The sequence below is a fragment of the Protobothrops mucrosquamatus genome, unplaced genomic scaffold (genome assembly GCF_001527695.2).
Source record: "Protobothrops mucrosquamatus isolate PMUCROS unplaced genomic scaffold, P.Mucros_1.0 scaffold539, whole genome shotgun sequence".
NCBI lineage: Eukaryota > Metazoa > Chordata > Lepidosauria > Squamata > Viperidae > Protobothrops > Protobothrops mucrosquamatus.
Window position 1 is genome coordinate 130,205 of NW_015386844.1, and position 25,442 is coordinate 155,646.

The 25,442-nt window shown below is 37.0% G+C and overlaps 1 protein-coding gene across 1 annotated transcript in view; it reads left to right on the plus strand.

The window, feature by feature from the left end:
• The window catches only part of HELZ (helicase with zinc finger), a 129,691-nt gene that overhangs the window by 98,546 nt on the left and 5,703 nt on the right, over positions 1 to 25,442 (plus strand). Inside the window, exons 22-29 of the mRNA XM_029284331.1 lie at positions 3,348 to 3,552; positions 7,575 to 7,626; positions 8,781 to 8,983; positions 10,681 to 10,888; positions 17,577 to 17,653; positions 19,701 to 20,271; positions 21,143 to 21,377; positions 22,034 to 22,544. Coding sequence (XP_029140164.1) covers positions 3,348 to 3,552; positions 7,575 to 7,626; positions 8,781 to 8,983; positions 10,681 to 10,888; positions 17,577 to 17,653; positions 19,701 to 20,271; positions 21,143 to 21,377; positions 22,034 to 22,544 — 2,062 coding nt within the window. The remainder of the gene's footprint in view (positions 1 to 3,347; positions 3,553 to 7,574; positions 7,627 to 8,780; positions 8,984 to 10,680; positions 10,889 to 17,576; positions 17,654 to 19,700; positions 20,272 to 21,142; positions 21,378 to 22,033; positions 22,545 to 25,442) is intronic.

Below are 25,442 nucleotides of genomic sequence, written 5' to 3' on the forward strand. Positions count from 1 at the left end.
CAGCAAGCGGGACTGGCCTAGGGGATTTTATAGGGGTTTTAATTACTTTTAAATTTGACATTTTCAAATATTTCATTTTAATCAAATTTTAACTAGGTGTAATTTGTTAGCTTTTTATCATTTGTCAGCCGCCCTGAGTCCGAAAGGAGAAGGGCGGGATATAAATACAATTAATAAATAAATAAATAAATAAATAAATGATGTCTAAAATGAAGATAACACTGCATATATCCTTTTTTATCTTATTATAGGTATTATATCATAAAGGTAAAAAAGGATATATGCAGTGTTATCTTCATTTTAGATGTTAAAAGAGTCTCTCTCTCTCTGTCTCTGTCTCTCCCTCTCTTTCTGCCCTTGGTCTGCCAGTCCTCTTCCCCCACTCTGTGTGTGTGTGTGTGTGTGTGTGTGTGTGTGTGTGTGTGAGAGAGAGAGAGAGAGAGAGAGAGAGAGAGAGAGGTACTTGCGCTTTCCCCCCTCTCTTTCCTCTCTCTCTCTTTCCTCTCTCTCTCTCTCTCTTTCCTCTCTCTCCCTCCCTCTCTCTCCCTCTCCCTCTCTCTTTCCTCTCCCTCTTTCTCTCTTTCTCTTTTCTCTATCTCTCTTTTTCTTTATCTCTCTTCTCCCCCTCTCTCTTTCTCTCTCTTTCTTTCCTCTCCCTCTCTTTCTCTCTCTCTTTCTCTTTTCTCTTTTCTCTATCTCTCTTTCTCTCTATCTCTCTTCTCCCCTCTCTTTCTCTCTCTCTTTCCTCTCCCCCTCTTTCTTTCTCTTTCTCTCTCTTTCTCTCTCTCTCCCTCCCTCCCTCTCTCTCTCTCTCTCTCTCTCTCTCTCTCTCCCTCTCTCTCTCTTTCTCTCCCTCTCTCTCTTTCCCCCCCTCTTTCTCCCTCTCTCCAATCTTCTGCTCACCTGGCAAGCTGGCTTCAAACTGTTCTCCAACAAGCTGACACACATTCTTATTGGGCTAGCTCGGGGGTAGGCAACCTCGGCTCTTTTATGACTCCTGGACTTCAATTCCCAGAATTCCTGAGTCAGCATAGCTGGGCTAGCTAGCTCTCTCCTGCTGTTCCTGCTTCCTGCAGAGACACAGCCAAGGCAGGAGCCCCACTCAATAACTTGTCAGCTCGTGGAACAGGGTGAGGCCACTCTCTCTTTTACACACGCACACACACACACAGAAAGGGGGGAGGAAGCGCAAGTGCCTTTCTCTGTCTCTCTCTGCAAATGGCAGAGGAGGCTGGGAGCTGCAGGGGAAGGCTCAAAGAGCTGCATGCGGCTCCGGAGCCGCAGGTTGCTGACCTGTGGTATATACAATTTAATGTATGAATTATTGCAGAGAGAATACATATAATGATAATTCAGCAATATTCAGCATGATTTCTTTGTACTAGATTTTGCTTGTAGAAGATAAAAAAATTGGATTTATTTTAATTTCATATGTACAGGTTAGATAAAAGAACTGGTTTATATTTGTGAATATGATCCATAGGCTGTCATATATATAACTGGAATATGATTTTATTTTTATGTAAAACATGGATATCTTTGTCTCATGGCTAACACGCTAGCGATGAAAGTAAAATTATGTGGGTCCTATTTATTTAAAATCTCTTGTGAATTCTGGGAATTATTTCTTTCAATATTAAGGCTATTCAGAAGAAGTATATGTGCTGTGGTGATTTTGATCTGGATTGGACTACCATTTGCTTGAAATTTATTACAAGAGCTTTATTAATTTTGCTCTCATGTTATGCTTTTCTTAGCCATTTAGCCATTGGAAAAGTACTTGTGATATGTCCCTCAGCAAGCAGATGTGCAGGGTAATCATAAATTGCTGCCATAGCATGCAAGCAAAATTTTTATTAATAGTCTGTGGTGTGTTCTGTGAGTAATGTGGGTGCAGTTAAAGCTAAGCTTCAACCAGTTGTAGAGCTTAGTTGTAGAGCTTAGAGATATGCTTCTTGTCCAAGCTTCATGTTAGGTAAAGCAATAAATCTCTCTGTAGGAATGCAAATGCATAGGCATGAGCTTAGTAGTAGAAAGATTGAAAGACAAGGCTCAGAGAGATAAGTTGCTTTTACTGCTAATGTGAAAGGAGGTCTTAGGATGAAAATAATATAGAAAGTAGGGATCTAATCGTTGTATGACAACCTCATGGTCTAAACCAGGTTGTATGACAACTTCATGGTCTAAGCTGGCTCAGGAATTCTTGGAATTGAAGTCCACGAGTCATAAAAGAGCCAAGGTTGACTACCCCTGGTGTAAACCCTGCATCTCTTTCTCCCTTCTTTATGCAATAATGGCCTTTTTGCTACTTGGTTCTCATCCTTTGAGGTTGAGGGCACCTGCACAGTTGTTTTTTTAAAAAAAATAATGTTCTTGGCTGATCTTGGATACTTCATTTTCAATCTTGCCAGCTTCATCCTTCCTACTTCTTGTCTAAGCAGAAATAACATCTGCCACACAACACCCCAGACTTAATTGTTGATGAGAAAGCAAAAAAAAAATAAAAATTGCAATACCTGGGGAGAGCAGAAGGGAAGAGAAAGAACCGGAGAAAATCACACAATACAAAGACCTGCTAATAGAAGTAGACTAACATTACAATAAAATCAATAAAAGATAGCAAGCACAACAAAGCAAGAGGTCTCACTGTCTCTCCCCAAAGGCCTGCTGGTTAAAGATCCAGATTTTCACAGCTCTTCTAAACAACAGCTTGACTGTAAAACTTTTTGTTCTTCCAACTTTTTGAGAACTATTGGCATTCTCTTACTTTAAAACGGTTAATCAAGTCTAACAGAAATATGTGACATTTTCATTGATAATGCAAAATTCTAAGATGTAGATGTAATTTGAAGGTTGTTAAAGTGAGTCAAGAATCTATTGCAATAACTATCAAGACCTTTTGAAATATGACTACAATACCTATTTTTAACATTGCAGCCATATCAGACAGAGCTGTGGCAAAATTTTATTTTAAATTCAACAGCATGTTTCATATCAGAGCTGGCAGGATTTGATTCATTGTTCTTGCAGCCACATTGTAAATGTGCCCTGTGTGAACAATCCGCCTGAGTGTTTTAAAAACAAAAAAGGCACTTTGCAGACATTCTAACACTAAGGCAGATGTTTGTATGTGATGTAGAGAACTTGGCTAATAAATCTTGCTATTGCTCAAGTGTTAATGCTAACTAGTTTTAGAAGATTTCAAATAATGTCGTCTCATAATTAAATAGTATTGAAAACAAAGGGATGTACAGAAACATTGGATTCAAGATTTACTTTATATATATATATATATATTTAATCTAGAAAAACAAACATTTTTGTGTTGTTCTTGTATTGGCTTATAGGAAATTTTGGGAAAGATTTATTGCCCTGTGTCATGATAATGAAAGTCTTCACGGTATCACATTTGATCAGATCAAGGCTCAGTTGGAAGCTCTGGAATTAAAGAAAACCTATGTATTGAATCCACTGGCTCCTGAGTTTATTCCACGGGCTCTGCGACAGCAGCATTCATCAAACACCAATAAACCACAGCAATCGCCACCAAAGGTAACCTCTGAGAAAAGGTTGCAAGAATTTGTTCAGACATATTAGAAAAGCATATTAGCTGTTGTGCTTCCTCCTAAGAACATAGAATGGGAAAATACTAGGCTGAAAAGATAATACAATTTTATATATATTAAGATACAGCTTTTAGTAAGCAATATTTTTTGGGCCCAGAAAGACAGTATCTGTTCAAAAGATACCATGATACTCATGTCAGAAGGTGCTAGAAGGTCTGAAAAACTCAGTATCTATAAATTGTCTTCCTTTTTTTCTCTCTTAAAATTATACAGTCATATTGAGAATGAGTGTAGGGACAGGCCAGCAGGTGAGATATGCAGGCAGGTAGGTGAGTGCTGCGAGCTGGCATTATAGAATGTGGATGAGCCAGCAGGGACTGTGGGTGAATGCTATGGAGCGTGAATGGGCCAGCATGGGCTATAGGCTAGTGCTACAGAGTGCAGAGGAGCCAGCGTGGGCCGCAGTTGGATGCTATCGAGTATGAGATCTCTGGGATCTCCTACTCCATAGTGGGGAACTTTGGGAGAAAAACAGCATGAGCAACTTGTGATCACAACTTGTGACTTGTGATCTTCCCTGCCGGCTTCCCCATTAACTTTGCTCGTGGGAAGCAGGCTGGGAAGGTTGTAACTGAAGAACATGTGACCATGGCTCACTGTGATGCTGTAATTGTGAACCAGGCACCCAAACGCTCAGGTTGCGATCATGTGACCACAGAGATGTGACAAGCGCAACTTCACAGATTAGTCGGAAATTGCCCTCATTCGTTTGATCGGTTGCTGAACAAGTGAACCTGCCTAGTCCCTGTAAAGTGATACTGTTGTCATGGTTATTTCTGTTTTTCACCAGTTGTATTTTATCGATTTTATTTGTTTATGAGGTAAACTACCTCATGTTCATTTGGATAGAAAGCTGGGAATTTGCATAAATAAACCTTCTTGGTACTTACTAGCAAATTAAATGAGTGTTAACTTAGTTTGGTGGGATTGGAGATAAAAAGAGTAGCTATAATTCCTTTAAAATGCCATATTCTGTTGGGGTGTATGTGTGTATGAATTATTGTAATTAAGAGTGATAGCTCTTGTAGAAAGCTAAGAAAACATTTATCTAACCCTAAATATGCAAAGAAGCTGTAATAGCCCCCAGCATTTTAATATGTAATTTTTCTTTTGAAATGCATTTTAGAGACTCTGTCTTTATAAAGTAACCAGTGAACCAGTTTGTCATTCTTTTTCATCTGTGTTATTCATAGGTCAATATTTATTCAGGCTCTCTAAACAGACTGATTAATGTGTTCAGACTGCTGGAAAACAGTGTTGTAGACCTTTTCCCTGAGGAAGTAATGTTCTTAAGCATCAGTGAGTTTTAAAACTTGGTACTCGACAGCATATTGAAAAATAGACATTGGGAAAAATCACCATCTTTTGGTTTTCTCTTGTCTTCCTATTAGAGCTGTATGATAAATCTAATAGATGGAGAATAAGAAACAGCAGATCTTTGGAGAAATAGTGCATGATGTTCTAGGACAAATAGGCAGCCCACAGTGGCTATGCCTTCTACTGAACATTGGAAGAGAGAACTATAACTGCTTCAGATGAAACTATAACTTGCCAGAGTGAAATGGCGTTTTGACATAAACAAGTTAGCCAGTTAGTTGTCGCCTTGGATCAGTGTGGGCAACAATGACTTCTTTACGACCTGTGGACTTCAACTCCCAGAACTCCTAGCTCAGGAATTCTGGGAGTTGAAATCCACAGGTTATAAAAGGGCCATAGCTGCTTACCTTTGCCTTGGATCAATATATGTCTCACTGTATTTTTCTATGTCTCTTTTTCCACTGTATATTTTTTCCACTATATTGCTGTATTGTATTTCGTTATTCTGAAGGCCTTCCATTCTAGATTGTATCGTTGGGAACCTTGCCATCATGAGGTTGATGGGACTAACTTCATCTTGGAATTAGTACAGGTCTCCTGCATCTTCTATTTGCCTACTCCAATGGTTTTGTGGTTAGCATTATTGTCTGGCTTAAGAAGCCAGAGCTTTAGTTAGCTGCCTCTTTTTTTAGTCACATAAAGAATCCTCAAAAGATAGTCTTGATCTTGCAGGAAACATGCTTACATTTCTTGGGGCAGATTCAAGTATCCTTCTCCAATGTTATATATAGTACTTTGCAGGAAAGAAGAAGAAGGAGAGATCGTATGGAACTTGGAAAAATAGAAACTAATACTGGTAGGTTCTCGGCAGAAGCCAGTATCTCAGTTTAAAGATACAACAAACTGAGATACTGGCTTCTGCTGTGAATCTGCCAGGATTAGTTTCCATTTTTCCAAGTTCCATTGGACTTCTACTTTCTTGCAAAGTACGTATTCATCTTATAAAAGTGGGTGTCAACGCTGCTAACATCGGATGTTCTTGATTTGGCAACAGATGGAAATGCAGCCATTTTTCTCTTTCCCTTTTAGAGTTAATTGATGCTGGGAGGGGGGATGTGGATGAGAGTCCAGTTAGTCATAACAATAATAACTCAGCTGTGGGAATCCAAGGTTATTGCACCCAGAGTTGATAAAGATTTGGCAGGCTGGAGAGCTGGGGAGAAAGCCTGTGCTTCAAGCTAATTGGGGAATGTGATTTATGACTGTTAATTGGAGGAGGGAATTGTGCTTTGCTACTTTGTGCCCAGAGAAGGGGAATTCAGTTTTTGGCTTTAACTATGTAGTGCTGATACTTTGTTTCTCGAATAAAAAATTCTTTAAGGTAAACAATGCCTCAAAGTTCTTTTGAAGGGTTTCATCTGTCGGAACCATGACAGTGGGAGGACAAGTTTGCTGATGGCAATGCCACAGATATTGACTGTTTAAAACAGGATTTTGACAGTGATAGTCTAACATTTGTCCTTTGGCGATGGCTATTGTTATATATTTTCTATGGTACAATAGCTATGCTGTTAATTCTACTACTAGATAAGCATAAAATTGCAAGTTGCAATTTTATCTTGATTTTAAAATGACCTACTGTACGTAAGAGTATAGAATCAGACATCCTGTAGATTCTTCACCCAAAATATCATACTTTTTTAATCAGCCCAAGAAGGATTGGTGTACTTGCAACCTGCTCTTTTTAAAAAATTAAAATAACAAATTTTGTGAATGCCTTTTGTTTTAATCTTGATTTTCTAAAGAAAAGATGATTAGACAGACATCGTCTTCTTTTTTTCGGTTTTCTATATACCAGATTGGTGTATTGGTTGAAGTGCTGGACTAAATACCAGGAGAAAAACTAATTTACAAGACTATTATGTGATCAAAGTTGATTTGCCATGTGTACATTTTCAGCTGCAGAGTGTTAAAACACTCAGAATTGTAAAAATAACCAATATAATAAGGATAATACTTTCAATGCAACTGTTCAATTATACAGCTGTTTCATGTATTATTACAAGGGTTAGGTTAAGTTTGTTCCCTGCTGTCTCTGAAATTGATAACAGTATTTTCTACTGCATGTCTAAAATTATTATAAGAATTGGGTTTTTATTTGCTTTTTATTTATTCACTTTGTATTTATGCCACTTTGTTTCTGCATGACACTGTACATGATCCCCTCCTTTCCATTTAATATCTCCAACTGTGCCATTAATTAGAAGGCCAGTATTACCTTACAAGTGTTTGAACATACTGTGCACTTGTATTGCATTACAACATCTTAGGTAACTAAACAAAAACAGTATTTGTGTAGCATTGTAATTAATCAAATGTAAACCTGACACTGAGGCAGAGAAATCTTGGTTTGTGAGGGTTCACAAATTACTCTGTGTCCTCCTGTCCCACGTCACAGGAATATCTTTTGGTCACTGAACACAATTATTATCTTCTGTAATTTTCTGGAAATGCATAGGCATGCACTTTATAATTTTGGTAGTTCTGAAAACTTTCTTAACTTTCTTTGATGTTTATATCAGCTTTAAAGGTAGAGTAATTTAACTCCTGGCCAATCTTTTTTTTTTACAGGTAAAAAGCCATCATCATAACCATAGTGACCATTTTCACACTGATGGAATTGGTAAGTATTAGGAAGAGGATGGTCTTTTTTTTTTTTTTTTTTGAAAATGTGAAATACGCTTGTTTTTGCAATGAAACTAAACGTTTTCTAGGTAAAAATCATAGGTTATCAGAATCTATGGCCTTGTTTGGAGTCTGGACTTCCTTTCTCTAAAATTATTGAGGGAAGCATAGGGAAGGGATAAAGAATGTCCAAAAGAGTGATCCTATACTATTTAAATTTAGGAGCTCCTCTGATTTTGGGAAATAAAGTATTTTAAAACATATAGTCTTGATTTGATCCAAAGTTTAAGAGAATTCTGAATATAGACAATAAACAAATATTTCTGTTGTGGCCTTTGGTCAATCTTTATAATAGGAAAAGAGAAATAATTTGATACAGCGATTCATTATTATGGGGGAAAAGCAACACAGCTATAAAACAACAGATTAATTAGACATTTTGTGAAATTGTATGACGTGATGAAGGTATTTGGCCAGCTGGCATGCGAATGCAAAGTTAGCATCACTTAAAAAGTAATGAACATATTTATCAGAATGGGCCCCCAAATTTAGAGATAATTGGAGAGATAAAGTATGTCTTGAGGCATCATAAAAAGGACAATGTATGAAGACATGAGGAAAAGATTCTACCTCTCTGAATCCACAAGGCAAAGGTTTCTGTAAATAAGGAGTCCCATGAAATCTTCCCACCAGCTGTACTGAAGGGAGGGCATCAAAGCAGGTTCTGGAAAAGGCCCTTATGTATTTGCTTAGGATTAGATTGTATAGATACCCTGCAGTAGAGGTCTCACAACTCGCCTAACATATGACAGTAGAATTCAGGAGCACTGATGATAGCATTTTGGTGATCAGTGTCCCTAATTCTTTCTTTTACCATTGATTTGGCCTTCTCAGGGTTAAATGGCCGAAATATACACCAGAGAGTTCTAGACTGCAAAGTTCTGTATAAGTCTGGTGCCAATGAGATTGGTAGCTGTCCGACAACAGCAGAGGCTCCAGACCTGTAGGGTCTATCAAAAAAGACTGGTGCACTCAGTAAATATGGACAGGCTATCATATGTTCCTGGCCTCAGCTGCCGTGAAATAAATGTTCTTTGAAGGCTGAGGAAAAAGTGAACGCTCGTAACTTTCACATTCATATTTTTTACGTAGTTCAGCCAACTGCTTCTGTCTTAATTGGAAATCCTGTCAGAGCGTATACCCCACCACCGCCACCCCCTCCTCCTCCTGGGCCTCATCCTAACCTTGGGAAGTCTCCTAGTCCTGTACAGCGGATAGATCCTCACACTGGGACAAGCATTCTTTATGTACCTGCTGTTTATGGAGGAAATATGGTCATGTCTGTGCCTTTACCTGTAAGTATTCATTGTTGTGATAACGAAGTACCCCCCTCTCTATCCCCCACTTACTCAAAGTTGACAAATACTATTTTGCTTTTATCAGAACAGCTATATGCTAATAAAAGGAAAAAGCCACTAAAATAAGTCTCCCAACAATTTAAATGTTTGAGCTGTAACAATCCAAATAATGCCCAATGAACTCCGCGTGCTGAAATTTCAGGCTGCCAAAACATGCCAGGTTTTCATTCATGGCAAATGACTTATTTGATATATCAGTAAGTTCTTTTCGAAGACTATACTGTCTTGAAATATTTCAAAAAGTGCCTACAGAAACATGAATATATATTAAGGGACTCAAAATGCAGGCATGAAAAAGTAACTTTTTGTGATCAGGAAGTCCTTTTTTTTAATTTCCTGAACTGGAAAGCCGTATTATATATAGCATTTTTTAAAGAAGAAAAATTGGGATATTTTTAAATCAATTTTAAGCATAGTTAAGGAATTGTTGCAGCTTGCCCATTTTGTAGGGATAGGTTAAGCGTAGTGGAAGATTTCAGAACAGGACTAGGACTAGTGTTTTCTTATAGCTTACAAACAATATTTCTTCCAGATTCTCTTCTCCTCTCCCGTATTTGCAAGTATGATCTAGCTGGTACTATGTTTTGAATTCAAATATTCTACTCCATTTCTTTTGCGTGAATTTCTCCTTTGTTTTCATGTGAAAGTTAATCATCATTTGATCTTTGGCAGGCAGTTTTCTTTCTTCTTTCTTTTTTCTTTTTACTCATACTTGCAATTGTATTCAAACACTAATTAGTATAGTGGTTCATTTTAATAAAAAGTGATAACATTTTTGTGCAGTTTACACTAAACCTATTGGCATTTGTTTTGTGCTTCTTCAGGATCCACTGTAGTTTACTTATTTTTTAACAGGGAAATAGGAATAGTTCAACAACTGTACTTTTTCTAGTCTTCAAAAGGTGAATTGTTTCTCTGAAAGATAAATTGATTTCAGTCAAAAAGATTTGCAATTACTAAAATGACACCTTTATCATAGTCACATAAAGCAGCTGTAACAAAAGCAGTGGCAACTTTAAAAAGGTGACTGTTATCATCAGTAGAAATCCTCAAAGATTGAATGTCAAATATTTTTTGGAGTCCATGTTTGATTTATCTTCAGACTTAGGTTTTTACCTCAGGAAGCTATCATAGAATTGAGTCATCAAAAGCTATGAAAACATTTGACATTTTTATTGTTAACAGTTTATATTTTTTTCTTCCTTTTTCCTTTTTTATTCATTTCTTTTGCAAACAATAGAATAATAAAATAAGTCTATATTTGCATTAAAAAAATCTATTCTGAATTTGTTGATATAAACAGTTCATGTTCTTTTCCAAACTAGGGTCTTTCTACTGTCCTGTCACAATTTATCTGAGGGGTTTAGGTTGTGTCCTATAATTGAGCCTTCTGTGTTATATTCAATATTATTTGTATATTTTTTTAACCATGTGTTATGTCTTTATTTCCCACAATTTTATTCCCAAGACATTTCTTCAATTTGAAACTTATACTATACTGGTTCCTCTTATTGAGTAATTTACCGGTTTAGAGAAAACTGCATAAACATTTAATTTCATTGGTACTCTAGATGTCTTTTAACTATTCATGTTAAAAGTTGTGAATGATACTGTTTTATATCTTTATTGCATAGGTACCATGGACAGGGTATCAGAGTAGATTTGCAGTTGATCCTCGAATCATTACTCATCAAACAGCCATGGCATATAATGTGAATCTTTTACAAGCACATGGACGTGGGTCCCCCATTCCCTATGGTCTTGGACATCATTCACCAGTTAGTATAGGACAACAGCAGCTTCATCATTCAGAAAAAGAGCAACTTGAACTAAATCGAAACAGTGAGTTCAACATCTCTTTCTTAAAAGAATAAAGTGTGGTGTTTCAAAGTTAAAACTTAATCAGTTATAATACTGATGTGTCTGTTCTAAATGGTACTGAAAAATGTGTTTGTGAAAACTGGCTTTTTTAAATAAGGAATATATAATCAGTATATTTCATTTACTTCCTAGTCAGTGGGATGTGGATAAGAGTTTATTGGTGATACAATAACCTCTAGAAGAAAGGTCCTAGCTTTCGTTAGATGGTAGGAGTGTGCTTGGAGTAAAACTGGATTTTGGATGTTCTATTGGCATACTTTCCAAAATGTGCCAAAATTGGCCTTATTCGTAGGAGAGAATGCTGTAGGCGGCACAAGTGCAACTCAGACTAAAAACAACAGTAATAATTAAGCTTGTATGCCACTCAACTCTCAGTGACTCTGGCCTACAACAATCAAAGAAATTACAATAAAGTCAATAAAACATAAAATATAAATATAAAAGATGGCAAATGTAACAGACCAGATGGAGGGTATATTGTAAATGTCTTATCTTTCTCTTTTTGGAGAAGATCCACTCGATCTATTGATTGCTTTCTCAGATTTTCTCTTTGACTTTTCTTCCCTGTTTATCAGTTCTTGGTAGACAACCAAACTGTACTGGTTTGAGATACAAAGTGTACTGGTTTGAAGTCACTCGCTTTAAACAGTGATTCTCCTCTTTTGTTCCTTCATTATCCTTCTCATTGCTGCTTGGATTCTCCATTGTTATTTCCTTCATAAAGGAGAGCGGTGGTTATAGTATGCTGCTATTCTCCTATTCTGTTATTCAAGGAAATATTAAACTGGGTTTTCTGGGAAGGAGGTGTGCAATATAGTTTACCAGGCAAAAATCACAGAAACTGATATCGTATGGATATTTAAGAGTTCTCCAGGCACAGGTGCGATCTTTTTCTTGTTGGAAAGCATGCCAAGTGAGCTATATGCAGAATATTCTCTGGTATTTTGAGAAAGCAGAGTGGATTTTGCTATTACACTCTTTCTTTGGGTCATCAAAAGCTTCTATATATCCACCATTATCTTTATTATAGAAGATAGTGCATTGATGTGAAAAATATGTAAATTATCTTAAATAAAAATGAGAAATTGGACTCTATGCTTATGCTTGTAGCTTTATTACCTTTCAATCAGCAGGTTTCAGCTGAAATTGGAAAACAAATCCGACAGATCCATTAGGAAACAATAAGCATAGAATAAGCATAATCTCATTAGCATAAAATCTATTTCAGAGCAAGGCAGCTTTTTAATGCTGAAGGACTGACGTCTGTATCAACACTGAAATTGCTCTGATTTCATTTGTGCTGTTTGAGTGACTTTCCTTAAAGCTGTGCTGCTCAAAATCTGCCTCATTAACTGCTTGAAAAACAGAGTAATTACTGTGTACAGTATTGAGTGCCAAGATGAATTTCCCAATATTGTAGATGTATGAGCTGTCACCTTACTATGCCAGACGATGATGTCCTTCAAAAGTTAATTGGATGTGAACTAGTTCACGGATATAGCCACGAAAGAAACCTACTTATATTCATGAAGGTTTGAGTAATTCCGGAAACAAATATGGCATGCCATCCTTAATTTCTGCTACAGCCCTTAGAGGTGGGAGAGCATAGAACATGCTAGAAGTTCAGTTTCTAGGACTTTAAATAATGTAACTGAAAGAATAAAGAAAATATTGTGAAATTCACTTGGCATAATTTTCTGTCTCTGAAGGAAAATAGGATGATTGGGCTTGACTGTGAAAGGTGCTGATACTTTCAATTTATTATAAAATAACCTATTTTCACAAAAGCCAAATTCAGTCATGTATTAACTTATTGTGTCATTAAGAAGGAAAATGAGCAATTAAACATTAAAGCTAGCTGTTCTTGTTGGTAGAAAATTACAATGTGAAGTCATTATTGAATGGAAGATAAGTGGTCATGGCAAAAAGGAAAAGAAAACCCTTGAAGAAAAGACTTAGAGGAGCTTTGTCTTTTAAGCATTCTCTGATTTTTATCCTGAGAAGTATGTTGTGCTACACCCTGCCTATCTTCAGTTATTTAATGGCTGCATTTGGTCCTTAACAAAAAGGACTCAAGATATTTGGAGTTTTGGGCCCTCACCATGAGGAATTTAGAAGCATTTTGCTGTTTTTGGTAAAACGTGGCTTGTGTTATCTGAGTGAAGATGGGCAGTTAATCTTAACTAAAAGCACAACATATGATGAGTAGTTGCCTTGCTTCAGATAAGCCATAGTTAAGGTTAACTGTAACTGGTTGAGTTAATCAAAAACATAAAAGAGAGTTCCAAAATCTTGGTGGCCCCAGCAAGAGGAACAGAGGGATAGCAGCTATGATGATCCCTGCCACAATAACCTATGTTTTATCATTTTGCATAAATGTAATGATTTTAACTATTCCAAGGGATACCATGGCCAAGAAACTAGCCCTTGGACAGGTAAAATTCCTAAACACTCAAATTGATTCAACAATAGGGAAAAAAACATATTGGGCTTTTCTTCGCAAAAATTGGCTTGAAGAGATTGCCAATTATTTTTTTCTTTAAAAAGATTATGTTCATCCAGGTTCTGTAGTCTGAATCAGCTTTTTCTCAGTCAGTGCTAATCCTAGTCCCACAGCCTAGCTATATAACAGAACTGCTGCAGACCTCCATATCAATTACTAGGCTAATTATATTTCCTCTTGGTAGATGCAACATTATTCAGTCATTTGACCAAGAAGGCCCATAATTTTAATTGGGCAGGGGACCCAAATTTTAAAAGAATCCTGCCCTAACCTAACCTATCAAGGTTAAAAATTCTGTCAGAGTAAATTCTAATAAAAAAACATAGAACAATGAAAAACCAGCAATCCTATATCATAGGATTAAAAAAAAACCCTGAAGGTTGGATGGTTTGATATTTGTGTTAACTTTGTTTTGTTATGAAACTATCGCATTTTAGGTCCTGTGCCTATTTTGAGAACATGTAGGGCAAACATCTAATTTATCTCTCTACATGAGATAGTTAGAGCTGCCCTTCTAATAAGAGATTTCAGATGATGACATGAGATTTGTCACTTCAATATCTTCATCAATGACTTAGATGAGGGAATAGAAGGGGAACTCATCAAATTTGCAGTTGACACTAAACTGGCAGGAATAGCCAACACCTCAGAAGACAAGCTCAGGATTCAAAAAGATCTTGACAAACTGGAACAATCCAACAAAATGAGTTTTAATGTGGAGAAAAGCAAAGTTTTACATTTAGGCAGGAAAAATACAGATTAGGTGAGACCTGGCTCAAAAACAGTAACAGTGGGAGGGACCTTGGAGTCCTAGTAGATGATCACTTGGCTTTGAGCCAGTAATGTGCAACAGCAGCCAAAAAAACTAATACAGTCCTGGGTTGTATTGGAGGCATAGAATCATGATCACATGAAGTATTAGTACCACTTTTAAAACCCTAGTGAGACCACACCTGGAATACTGCAGCCAATTTTGGTCACCATACTACAAAAAAAATGTTGAGACCTTGGAAAAAGTTCAGAGAAGAGCAACTAAGATGATCAAGGCCTGGAGACTAAAACATATGAAGAATGGATGCAGGACTTAGGTTTGGCTAGTCTAAAGAAAAGAAGAAATAGGGGTGACATGATAACAGTATTCCAGTATTTGAAAGGCTGTCACAAAGAAGAGGGGGTCAAATTATTCTCCAAAGCATCAGAGGGCAGGATAAGAAACAATGGTTGGAAACTGACCAAAGAGAGAAGCAACCTGGAATTAAGGAGAAATTTCTTGACAGTGAGGAAAATTAACCAGTGGAACAGCTTGCCTTCAGAAATCGTGGGTGCTCCGTTACTAGAAGTTTTTAAGAAGAGACTGGACATTCATTTGTGTGAAATGGCATAGGATATCCTGCTTGAGCAGGGGGCTGGACTAGAAGACTCCAAGGTCCCTTCCAGCTCTATTCTATTCTATTTGGAAAAGCAAGATGAGTGTTAGTCGTGCTTGTGTGAGGCCTGGACTGAGTTTAGGAACAGAAGCTTTTAAGGGTTCCTATTAAAGACATTCTGAAGTTTTTTGGGCAACACTTTGATATGAAGTTATTTAGCAATAGCACGAGCACTTAGACTTTCATATTACTTCATAGTGCTTTACAGCACTCTCTGAGGGGTTTACAGAGTCAGCATATTACCTAGTTATTGGTCAGAAGATACAGGATATAATCATGTCAAAGTTGAAGTTTATTTGTGTTTGCATAATATATTTTTGTCGCTGTATAGTAGTTAGCTGATCAGCCGCTCAACCTTAATCTCAGTATAGATGTTTTGATAGAAAAGCACACAAAGTGCTTGCCATTCCTGTGGCTATTGCAAGTATGCAACTGAAAATACAGGTAGTCCTCAACTTACAAGAATTCATTTATCGACCGTTCAAAGTTACAACATCCCTGAAAAAAGTGACCATTTTTCACACTTACGACTGTTGCAGCATCCCCATGGTCATGTGATCAAACTTCAGATGTTTGGCACCTGACTCATATTTATGATGGTTGTAGTGTCCCGGGGTCATGTGATCACATTTTGCACCCTTCTGACAAGCAAAATCAATGAGGAAGCCAGATTTACTTAAGAACCGTGTTACTAACTTAACAGCTGCAGTGATTCACTTAACAATTGTGGTAAGAAAGGTTGTAAAATGGGGCAAAAAACACTTAACAAATGTTTCACTTAGCAACAAAAATTTTGGGCTCAGTTGTGATTGTAAGTCAAGTATCATGAAATACCTATATAGCTTCTTATTCCTTTAAAGCAGGGGTGTCAAACTGCCGACCCGCGGGCCGGATGCATCATAGCGAAGCCGCGCCCACCCCATTGCCGGCAATGGCAAAAAATTCACGATACGCCGTGACACATTACTTGACATTGCGAGTTTGACCCCCCTGCTTTAAAAGAAGGGCTAAGAGAATGGCGATTCATAATTACCTTAAACTTGTGAATTCTCTAAGTTTTAATATGGAGTTAGGTGAAGCAAAATATTTTCATATTCATTCACTGCTGAACTTTTCCATGTTCTGTAACATATTGCAGAAATACATTCATTTCTGCAAAATAATTCTCTTAGTCTGACATTTTGAAGATGAACGAATATATCATCATTCATTATCAATATCACATAATGTATGCTGACTGAAGAGTAAGAAACAAATGTCATTTGTATGAAATTTTCATAGCTGCTTATTATTTCAGAGGTTAAGTTTTAAAATACCCTTTTATGAGTAAGCCACGCAAATTATATCTTCCTATTCTGGTAGCATTTTAAATTTATCTTTATCTGCTAGGGAATGTTTCTGGTTTTATCATTCCATAGAGATGACTAGAAAATAGATTAAAGATATTTATCTTCGAAAAGATGGTCAGAAAATAACGGACTGGTGTATCTGATGAAGTATCCGGTTCGCTATGAGTCTTTGCTTCCTGATAGATCTGGATCATTGATGATTTTCTAGTTATCTTCCTAAATTCAAGATTTAAATCTGGAGCTATATTTTCCTCTTTTATTTTCCTATGTAGATAACAGGACCCAAATGACTTTGCACTCTTTGGATTATCTAAGACTTTACAGATTACAAATTAGTAATTGGTAATTACCAAAAACTGCTTTGGTCATCTCCAGTCAAGTAGTTCAGGAACAGGAAGTAGATTAAACTTATTTGATCATCTCTTTCATAGTAGGTTAAGTAATGTTCTGTACTTGATCTAAGGAAAGAACATTGCAGTCTTGAATCAGCAGTGGTGTTTGGTTGATCAAATTGCATTGTAATAAATTGAGACATGAAATGCACTTTTTCTACTCCTTTCTTATGATCATACCACTAATCACAATTAGCTACAGTATTACAACTGAATGAAGAACCATGTCAATGACTTCTCAAGAAGCTATTGCATACAAACCAATTTTAAATCATGGCTTCATTCTCTGGGTTTTGCCCATGGTTTCTTAGTTTATAAGTAACCAAAGATCACAGCTAATCTCTTATTGAGCAAAGATTGTTGTACTTTAAAAAGCCCTTGTCGGGTTTTATTTATTGAGTAGAAATTTGATTATTTAGTCTGGGTAACTATAAAAATTGAATATTATTTATATGGATAAATCTGAGAACAACAGTAAACTCCTGCTTCTAACTTGTATGATCCTCTTATTGTTGATTACAACTGATAGACAAATGTGTTCTTTAGATTCATATTTACTCTTTTACTTTTTCATTAACTTATTACCTTAAATTGGTTTCCTGCACTATTTTTTCACCTGTATACTATCTTATGCATAGGTGTTCTTGTTTTAAACAGTAATTTTTAAGTAGTTCAGTTGATTGTCCATGTGGAATTATTTTTAGAAGCTGAGAACGTTATTGGTAAAATAATTATTTAAATTCAGTGAAAAAATATTAGTAAAGCAATATCATAAAAATATTTTATTTTCTTTAACCATCTAATATTTGTCCCTTTGCTTTAAATTTTAAACATTATTATTTTAAATATGATCATCAGATTGAAAACACTGATATTTCACACTTCTAGGTTTAATAACTTTCAACTGTGATTATGGTGGGATATGATTTAAGTTGAATATTAAAAATGAATTTTATATGATGTTTCTATATTATTTAGGCAAAAATGAGCCTGGTGCTGGACCGGATATCAGTAAAATTCGGACATCTGAGAAAAACTGTTTAGAAGCCAAACAGGTACACACATTATTATTATTTTTCCTCGTGTGATGCCCACATGAATAATGTAGGTATTGTTAAAATATGGACAACCCAAAAGAATCAAGATGCAGAATAACTAAGCCCATAGCGATAATGACTGTACATAAATAAAAATAAGTAAAGATCACTCTGTCACTGCATAATACAATTTAAATTGTAACACAAAAAAGAAAATGTATTTGTCAAGACACCATTCAGATATAACATGCTCACTTCAGTTGGATCCCAGATCAATAATAGCAATTCCTCCCATTTACCTTGGTGATACCTGATGGGGGTTCCCCCCCACACACACATTTCATTTTGCTTCCAATAGCCTTGAAGCCCCATTATAATATTATTTTGGAGCGGTTTGGAGGTCCAATATATTAGTGGGAAAATACAATAGTATTAGGAGAAATAATAAGATGAGGTGGTTTTAGTCAACATTTTGAGTTGTTTACAGTAGGTAAAAGACTATTCCTAATAACTGCAGTAAGTACAGGTAGTCCTTGAGTTATGACCATTTGTTTAGTGACCAAAGTTACCATGGCAGTGAAAAAAGTGACTTAGAACCATTTTTCACACTTATTTGCAGCATCCCTATGGTCACATGACCAAAATTTGGATGATTGGCAACTGGCTCATATTTATGATGGTTGCAGTATCCCGAAGTCATGTGATCACCTTTTTGCAACTTTCTGACAAGCCAAAGGAGAAGTCAGGTTCACTTAACAATTGCAGTGTTACTAACTTAACAGCTGCAGTGATTCACTTAACTGTGACAAGAAACATCATAAAATGGAGCAAAACTCAGTTCACAAACGTCTTGCTTAGCAATGGAAATTTTAGGCTCAATTGTGGTTGTGGGTCGAGAACTACCTGTAATGCCAGAATTACAATTAATCCATTTCGGGAAATTTTGAGGATTTATTTCAGTAATATTGAATTGGGAGGGTGGGTGGGTTTTTTTGTTTTTATATAGCCTGGCTCTCTAGACTTTTCATAATAAAAAAGCTTGATAGTCAATGCTTTAGCAAAAGCTCAATAGCTTTTAATATTCTTTTGAGATGTATTTTTTAAACAGGGAGTATGATTGTCGAAGCAAAATGTGGTTACTAGAGAGTTTTGACTCATCAGCTTATCAGTGCTGTTTTGTTTAATGAAGCTGATCTGTTCATCGGTGATCGAAGTCTATGCACACGTGGGCTTTTAGGATCATAATATTGTACATCGTTGTGGCAAAGTATTTGCATGGTTTTATGTTATTCAGCTTGAAAACTATGAATCATGCGGGAGTAACACATTGGTACAGAAATTAGATAATCATTTCAACATTTTAATGGCAGTTTAATTTTTAAAAAATCTACATTTGGATGAAAATTTAAAATTAGCTTCTGGCCATTGTCCCCATCCCTGTGCTCCCCCCTCTTTAAGGAGGAATATTCGGAGGAGTTAATGGGAGAATAAGTCATTGGTGGGAAGGTGATGGAAAGACACAAAGCAAAGTGAAATAAGGAGTGGCATTTGCATTACATTGATGTTTTTCTTTAGAAGTGAATTTTTTTTAAAGCTTTATATGATGGTCTCTCTTTTACTAAATTACTATGGTAATTAGGAAGAACTGAGTAATTAATTTCTTCTGTAATATTTTCTAAAATGAATTTCAGTGGTGAGGTCTTAACATTCAGTTTAACAATAGAAATATTAGACCACGAAACTTAGTGCTTCTGTAGCTTGTAATAATCAAAATTGTTTTGAAAAGATATCTTGTATAGAACATGTAAAAATTAAAAATACATATGACATATTTTATATCAGATTTACATTCACTTAAGCATATGGTATAGGAGAAAAGGTATCTTAAGATTTACAATAGTTTTTCTTCATTCTGGATCTTGTTTTTCCCACCTTCTTTATATATCACATGCTTGAATTGGTGTTAAAATAACTTGTTGTGTACTCTCATTGCTTACGGGGGATTTGGTTGTATTTTAATTATGAAATGATTTTTAACTCAAAAAATTTGTGTGATTTCCTCCAGGTTGACTTAGAAGCAAATTCCCAAAATAGAAGCCCCGAATCACGTTCCGGTTCTTCTTATCCTAATTCTAAATTTCATCGCAAAGATAATCTTAACTCCAGGCAGCTGAACATTCACCTTACTCCTCCCCAAGCCCAGTATGCTGTTCCTAGCCGCCCCTTCCAGCATCTAGCCCAAATTTCAAGGCATCCATATCCTATGCCACAGCAACAGAACCTCTTAAGCCAACAACAGAATCATTTGTCCGAACAACATAACCAAATGCCTCCTCCGCAGAGCCAGATAGTCCAGCAACACAATCATTTAAATCAGCAGCCGCAACCACCACCTTCACAGCTCTCTCCTGCCTTTCAAACTGGCCCCAACCAGTCTTTCTTTAAAAATCCGGTTCCACATAGACCTCATTCCCCTGGTGCAGACCCTTCAGTTTTAGAACAGCTCCCTCCATCTGTGCTGCAAGATGTCAGTAGCCCCCTGAGACCCATTGCACAGCCTAACCTCATGATGCCATCCCATTTGAACCACTTCATTGAAGAGAATCCTCCAGGAATGTCTGTAGGAGAACCATTAGGTATGTAACCATGGCTACAATTAAAGGGTGTAAATTGGGGCAATCTGCTTAGGTGAAGAAGAGGTGTGTAATACAAAGGATTGTTTTTGGCATATTGTATGTTTGGTATTTTATAGCCACCGTATGGTATTGAAATCCTTTCAGTTTATGTTTTGCTGATTGAAGAAAAATCACTGTTTATTTTTCATTGTTCACAGAACTGAAGGTCTTTTAGTCCACATCCTTCAACCGTGTAACTTCTGCAAGCATTCTTCCTTGACTAGCCCATTCTCAGACTATGTGCTATTTTGGGTGTAATGATCTTGGTTTCCTAGGACCTAAACTACAGTAAAGTTAGGTGTGAGCCTTGTGTTCATGTCCTATTCCTAACCCTCTTGTGCCTTCTTGTGCCAGCTTTAGTGGTTTGATTTTGGCTACATTATTTCCTTATTGTGTCTAAAAATGGAGCTGCAGTCTAATATCAGCTAACTAACCAGGATCTTAAACAAGGATGAAATCATTGTAGCTAATCTTCCTTAGATATAATAAGGAATAAAAAAATCAAGCCACCAAAGCTGATACATGGTTGGAGGATTTGAGGAGTAGGACTTCTTCAAGATTAACATTCATTTCAGAATTTTTAAAAAGGGGCAATAAAGCATAATGGTATGCTTCTTTCATGTTATTTATGAATCTGACATTAAATACAGTAAGTTTTCATTTAGATATATGGATCCTAGCTGCTGAAACATTTTTTTTGGGAGGATAGCACAATTTTAGCAAGGAATGTGAATGCTTGATAGTCTATGCATGTGTGTATGTAAAAAAAAGCTCTTAAATATAGAAGCTGAGTATTTATTCTCTCGCTCCCCCACCCCCTCCTGTTTTACAGATCGTATTCATGGAAATTTAGCTTTGGAAACCTTAAGGCAACAGCAAGCAAGACTACAGCAATGGAACGAGCATAACGCCTATCTCAGTCAGGGCAATATTTCTTACTCTCACCATCACCACCCTCATTTATCCCACCTTTCTCAGCAGTCAATGGGACTGCATCAGCAGCCAGTCAGGGCAAACTGGAAACTTGCCAACAATATTGAAGAGGAAACGGAGGCAACATACTCAAGGTAATTATCATTTGATAGAAATTATACAACTACAGTGATGGAATATTTTTTTATTTTCCTTAAAATGCTGTTTTTTGGGGGTTTTTTTTGCCATCAAGTGCATATCTCATATGTAGAGTGAAAATTTTGATCTAATGGAACCTCATTTAGTGGATTCAGCAGATTCCCAAATAAGTCTGGGTGAGGGAGTTAAATTTATGTTAATTTTAACTGTTCACATCAATTTATGTTATTGGCATAATGCCATCATTACATAAATGATGTAAATAGCCACAAATGACATTTTGTGATTTAATGGGGGATTTAGTGATTTAATTAGCACTAATATCCCATTTGGATGGTTAAATCCAGGTTGTTGTGTTTTATTTTTTGTTGCTTACATTTCTGGTTGATCATTTACTATATTTACAGATGCTAATCATTTTTTTAATGAGTACACACACACATATACATCCCTCTTTGTTGACATTTGTAATTTAAAAACCCGTTGATAATTTCACTGTGACGATATCTACCTTCGCTGAATGAAGTTTATGCACAGCCCAGTTGCCTGGATAACTGCACTTTAAAAAAACGTGTGTTGTCCTTCTTGTAATATTAGTTGTTAATTGGAGGGCATTTTATCTCACTTGTGCAATCATTCTCTATTAATCCAGATTCCAGGATTTGCTTCGAGAGCTCTCCCACCGTGATCAAACTGAAAACAGGGACCTCGTTGAAATGCCGCCACCTCAATCAAGACTTTTGCAATATAGACAAGTGCAGCCCAGAAGTCCACCAGCACTCCTCTCTCCTACATGCAACTCAAACCACAGTGGCCACTTTCCTAATTTCTCTGAGAGTAGAGACCTTGAAATCTCTAACAATCCAGCATTTCAGCAGCATTTGCCTCAAATGTACAATCCCCCTTTCTCAGTGCCATCTGAACACCTGACCCCACCTTCCTTGAAATACCTGCAGCCAGATGGATCATGGACCTATGCTAATTTACACCAGAGTCACCTCATGGGGCAAGGCTTTCATTATGGTATACCTCCATTGCCTCATAGATCACAACCGAACCCTTTTATACAAATACAAAATCATCAGCACGCAGTTGGTCAGGAACCATTTCACCCCCTCGCTTCACGAGCAGTATCTGCTTCTTCTCTGCATAGCTTAGAAGAGGTAGGTAGTCTGTGGGGTTTGTATACTTGTGTCTTTTGCCCTGGTGCCAAGCTAATCTTAATTGTGTTGGGGGGGAAAAGGTAAGTGGAGTTGGACCTGTTTGATACTTGGATGGGCACCACCAGGAAGTGCCAAGGCTATAGGCTAGACTGGGAAGTTACAATGTTTCAAAAGAAGGCAGTGGCAAGTCATTTTTGTTGTGTTGCAAAAAAAAAAAAAGGCATATAGTCAGCAGGAGTTGAGCTTCACTTGGAAAAATCTTTACATTTATTTTGACCTATATAGACATTCGTTTAATAATGGTTCAAAGTTACATTGGCACTGAAAAAACTGACATGACAATTTTTCTCATGACCATTATAGCCTCCCCATGGTCACATGATCAAAATTCAGACGCTTGGCAACTGGCCTGTATTTATGACTGATGCATTGTCCTGGGGTCACATGATCACATTTTGCTACCTGCTGACAAGCAAAGTCAATGGGGAAGCCAGACTTATTAAACAAACATGTTACTAACTTAGCAACTGCAGTGATTCACTTAACAACTGTGGCAAGAAGTCTCCCATTACTACTGTGGTATGCTTCCTACATACATTTGGTAGCTGGTTGGCAAAGAGTTCATCTATTTCTTCTCCCATCTAAGGGGAGAAATCGATTTTAGTGGGGCTGTTTCTGGTTGAATTGGATTGGGCAGAAGGGGTTTGTTATATGCTGTTTCTTTCTTTGAGTATTGTGTTTCCTTCTGTGTGTGACATACCTCTACCTGTCTTCCTCCAAGGGTTTATCAGTAGGGTCAAATCCTCTGGGAGTTATTTGTTCATTAATTGGTTAGGTTTGGATATAGCTTTCTTTTGTAGATTGGGGCGTGGCTAGAGTTGCCTCTAAGTTCCTTACTTTTCCCTCCAGTAGTTTACATAGTTTACATCTAATGCATGTATAGTTTGGCTGTTCTTTGGGCATAAGCACATACATGGAACATGTATTGCATACTACAATAGTAACAGTCACCTGTTCCATGAGTTTGTTGTTTGAAAATCCCTCTTTTTGGTTTTTGCCGTCTGTAGGCCCTGGCTACTGCCATCCGCAGCACCTGGTCTGCTGCCGGCTGGTCTGCTGCCTGCTCTACCACCGTCTGTAGCACTTGGTCTGCTGCCGTCTGTAGGCCTTGGTCTACCACCATCTGCAGCACTTGGTCTGCTGCTGTCTGTAGACCCTGGTCTACTGTGCTGCAGTGTTCCACCACCCCCACCACTAGCTCTGCAGCCATGTAGCTCTCATTTGCTGATCTTCGTGCTGGTGTTCTGCTTCCTTCAGCAAACAGGGCTGCCTGGATGGTTCACAGTAAGCTCTCCTCTCCCTGGCTGGCTCTCCTGCCTTCTCCACTATCTCATGGCTCTCCTGTTTCTCCTTTCTGCCAGTCGTTGTGCTGCACTCAGTTGGCTTTCCTCTCTGCCCCACAGCAGATTCTCCTCTCTGCTCTGCAGATCCCTCTTCGCTTTTTCTCTTCAGTTTTTTTTATTTTTCTGACTTATCTTTCCCTCTTTCCCTTTTCTCCTACTGTTTTGTCTTAGTTTAAGATAACTTACTTTAATAGCAACTTCTCTTCCCACGATGTAACCAAGCTTCCTCTGTGGCCACCATCTTAGAATCTTGTTGTTCTTGCTGCTTCACTGGAGCTGGTTGTGTATCAGGTATTATGGCTTTTTATGCCATTTGCCAGATGGCCAAGTTATTTTGAGATACTGAAAATCCAACGTTAGCAATCTAATTTTATTTCTTTTTAAAGTAGTGATTTTAGATATACTTGTGAATGATAAATTGGGTGTCCAATCTTTTCAAGGGAGCCAGCTGGGTATTATAAGTTAAAGCAATTGAAACTGGGAGATTGTTAAGTTCTAGTCCTCCAGTCTTACGTATTAAAGCCAACTGGGGGACTTAGGGCAAGTCACTCCTTCTCAGCCTTAGGAAGGCACTGACAACAATTCTGAAAATATGGCCAAAAAACCCTGTCCACATAGTCACCAGGAGCCAAAACTGAATTATAGCTGCTTATATATGAATCTTAGATCTCTGTTTTTGCATCCCTCAGTGGGGTATCTAGCATTTGCCAAAAATGGAAAAGAAAAGTTGGTAGTAAACTGGGCAAAGGAGCAAAATAACTATTGTAAACCCTATTAATTTTATGTTTTTCAAAAACACAGCCAGAGACCAAGAATTACTGTTCGACAGACATTTGAATGAACATCCAGTAAAATCTTTGATTTATGTTTAATGGGACTTTGAATATAGTGGTGGAAATGCTACAGATCTTTTACAGTTTGTTTTTTTTCATTTCTTCTAAAATTCAAAATTCTTTGGTTTTTTTTAGCAGAATCTGTTGAAAGGTCACTTTTTAAAGGGGAAGACAAAACTTTGTTGTTTTATTCATCTAGACCATTAAGATAAAAGGTTTTGAATAAATGTATTATTTAAATAGGTAACTGAAGAAAGAATTGAATTAATTAGCTTTTGCTCATATTCCACTACAGAACTATAAATATTAGAATATATCATGGCTTAACTAATCTGAATATCTGTCCCGATACCAATTTTATAATATCTGTTAACCCTTAACACATTTGCTGTGTTGTTTTGTTTTATTCAATAACACAGTTATAACAATCCATCTTATGTCAAGAAATCAGTCAGTTATTTCTCCTTCTCTACTTTTGGAAGCCATGTCTTTAGTGTAGGACAGCCATTGGTGGTGGAAGGCCATCTTAAGATGTAGATGACACTTTTTTTGTATTTTAAAATATGATATTAAAATGGAAGAACAAAAGAAAGGAGATAGCTAAGAAAAAGCAGATTATTGGGGAAATGCCAGCTAGGCTGGATGGAGGGGTCAAGCGAGGG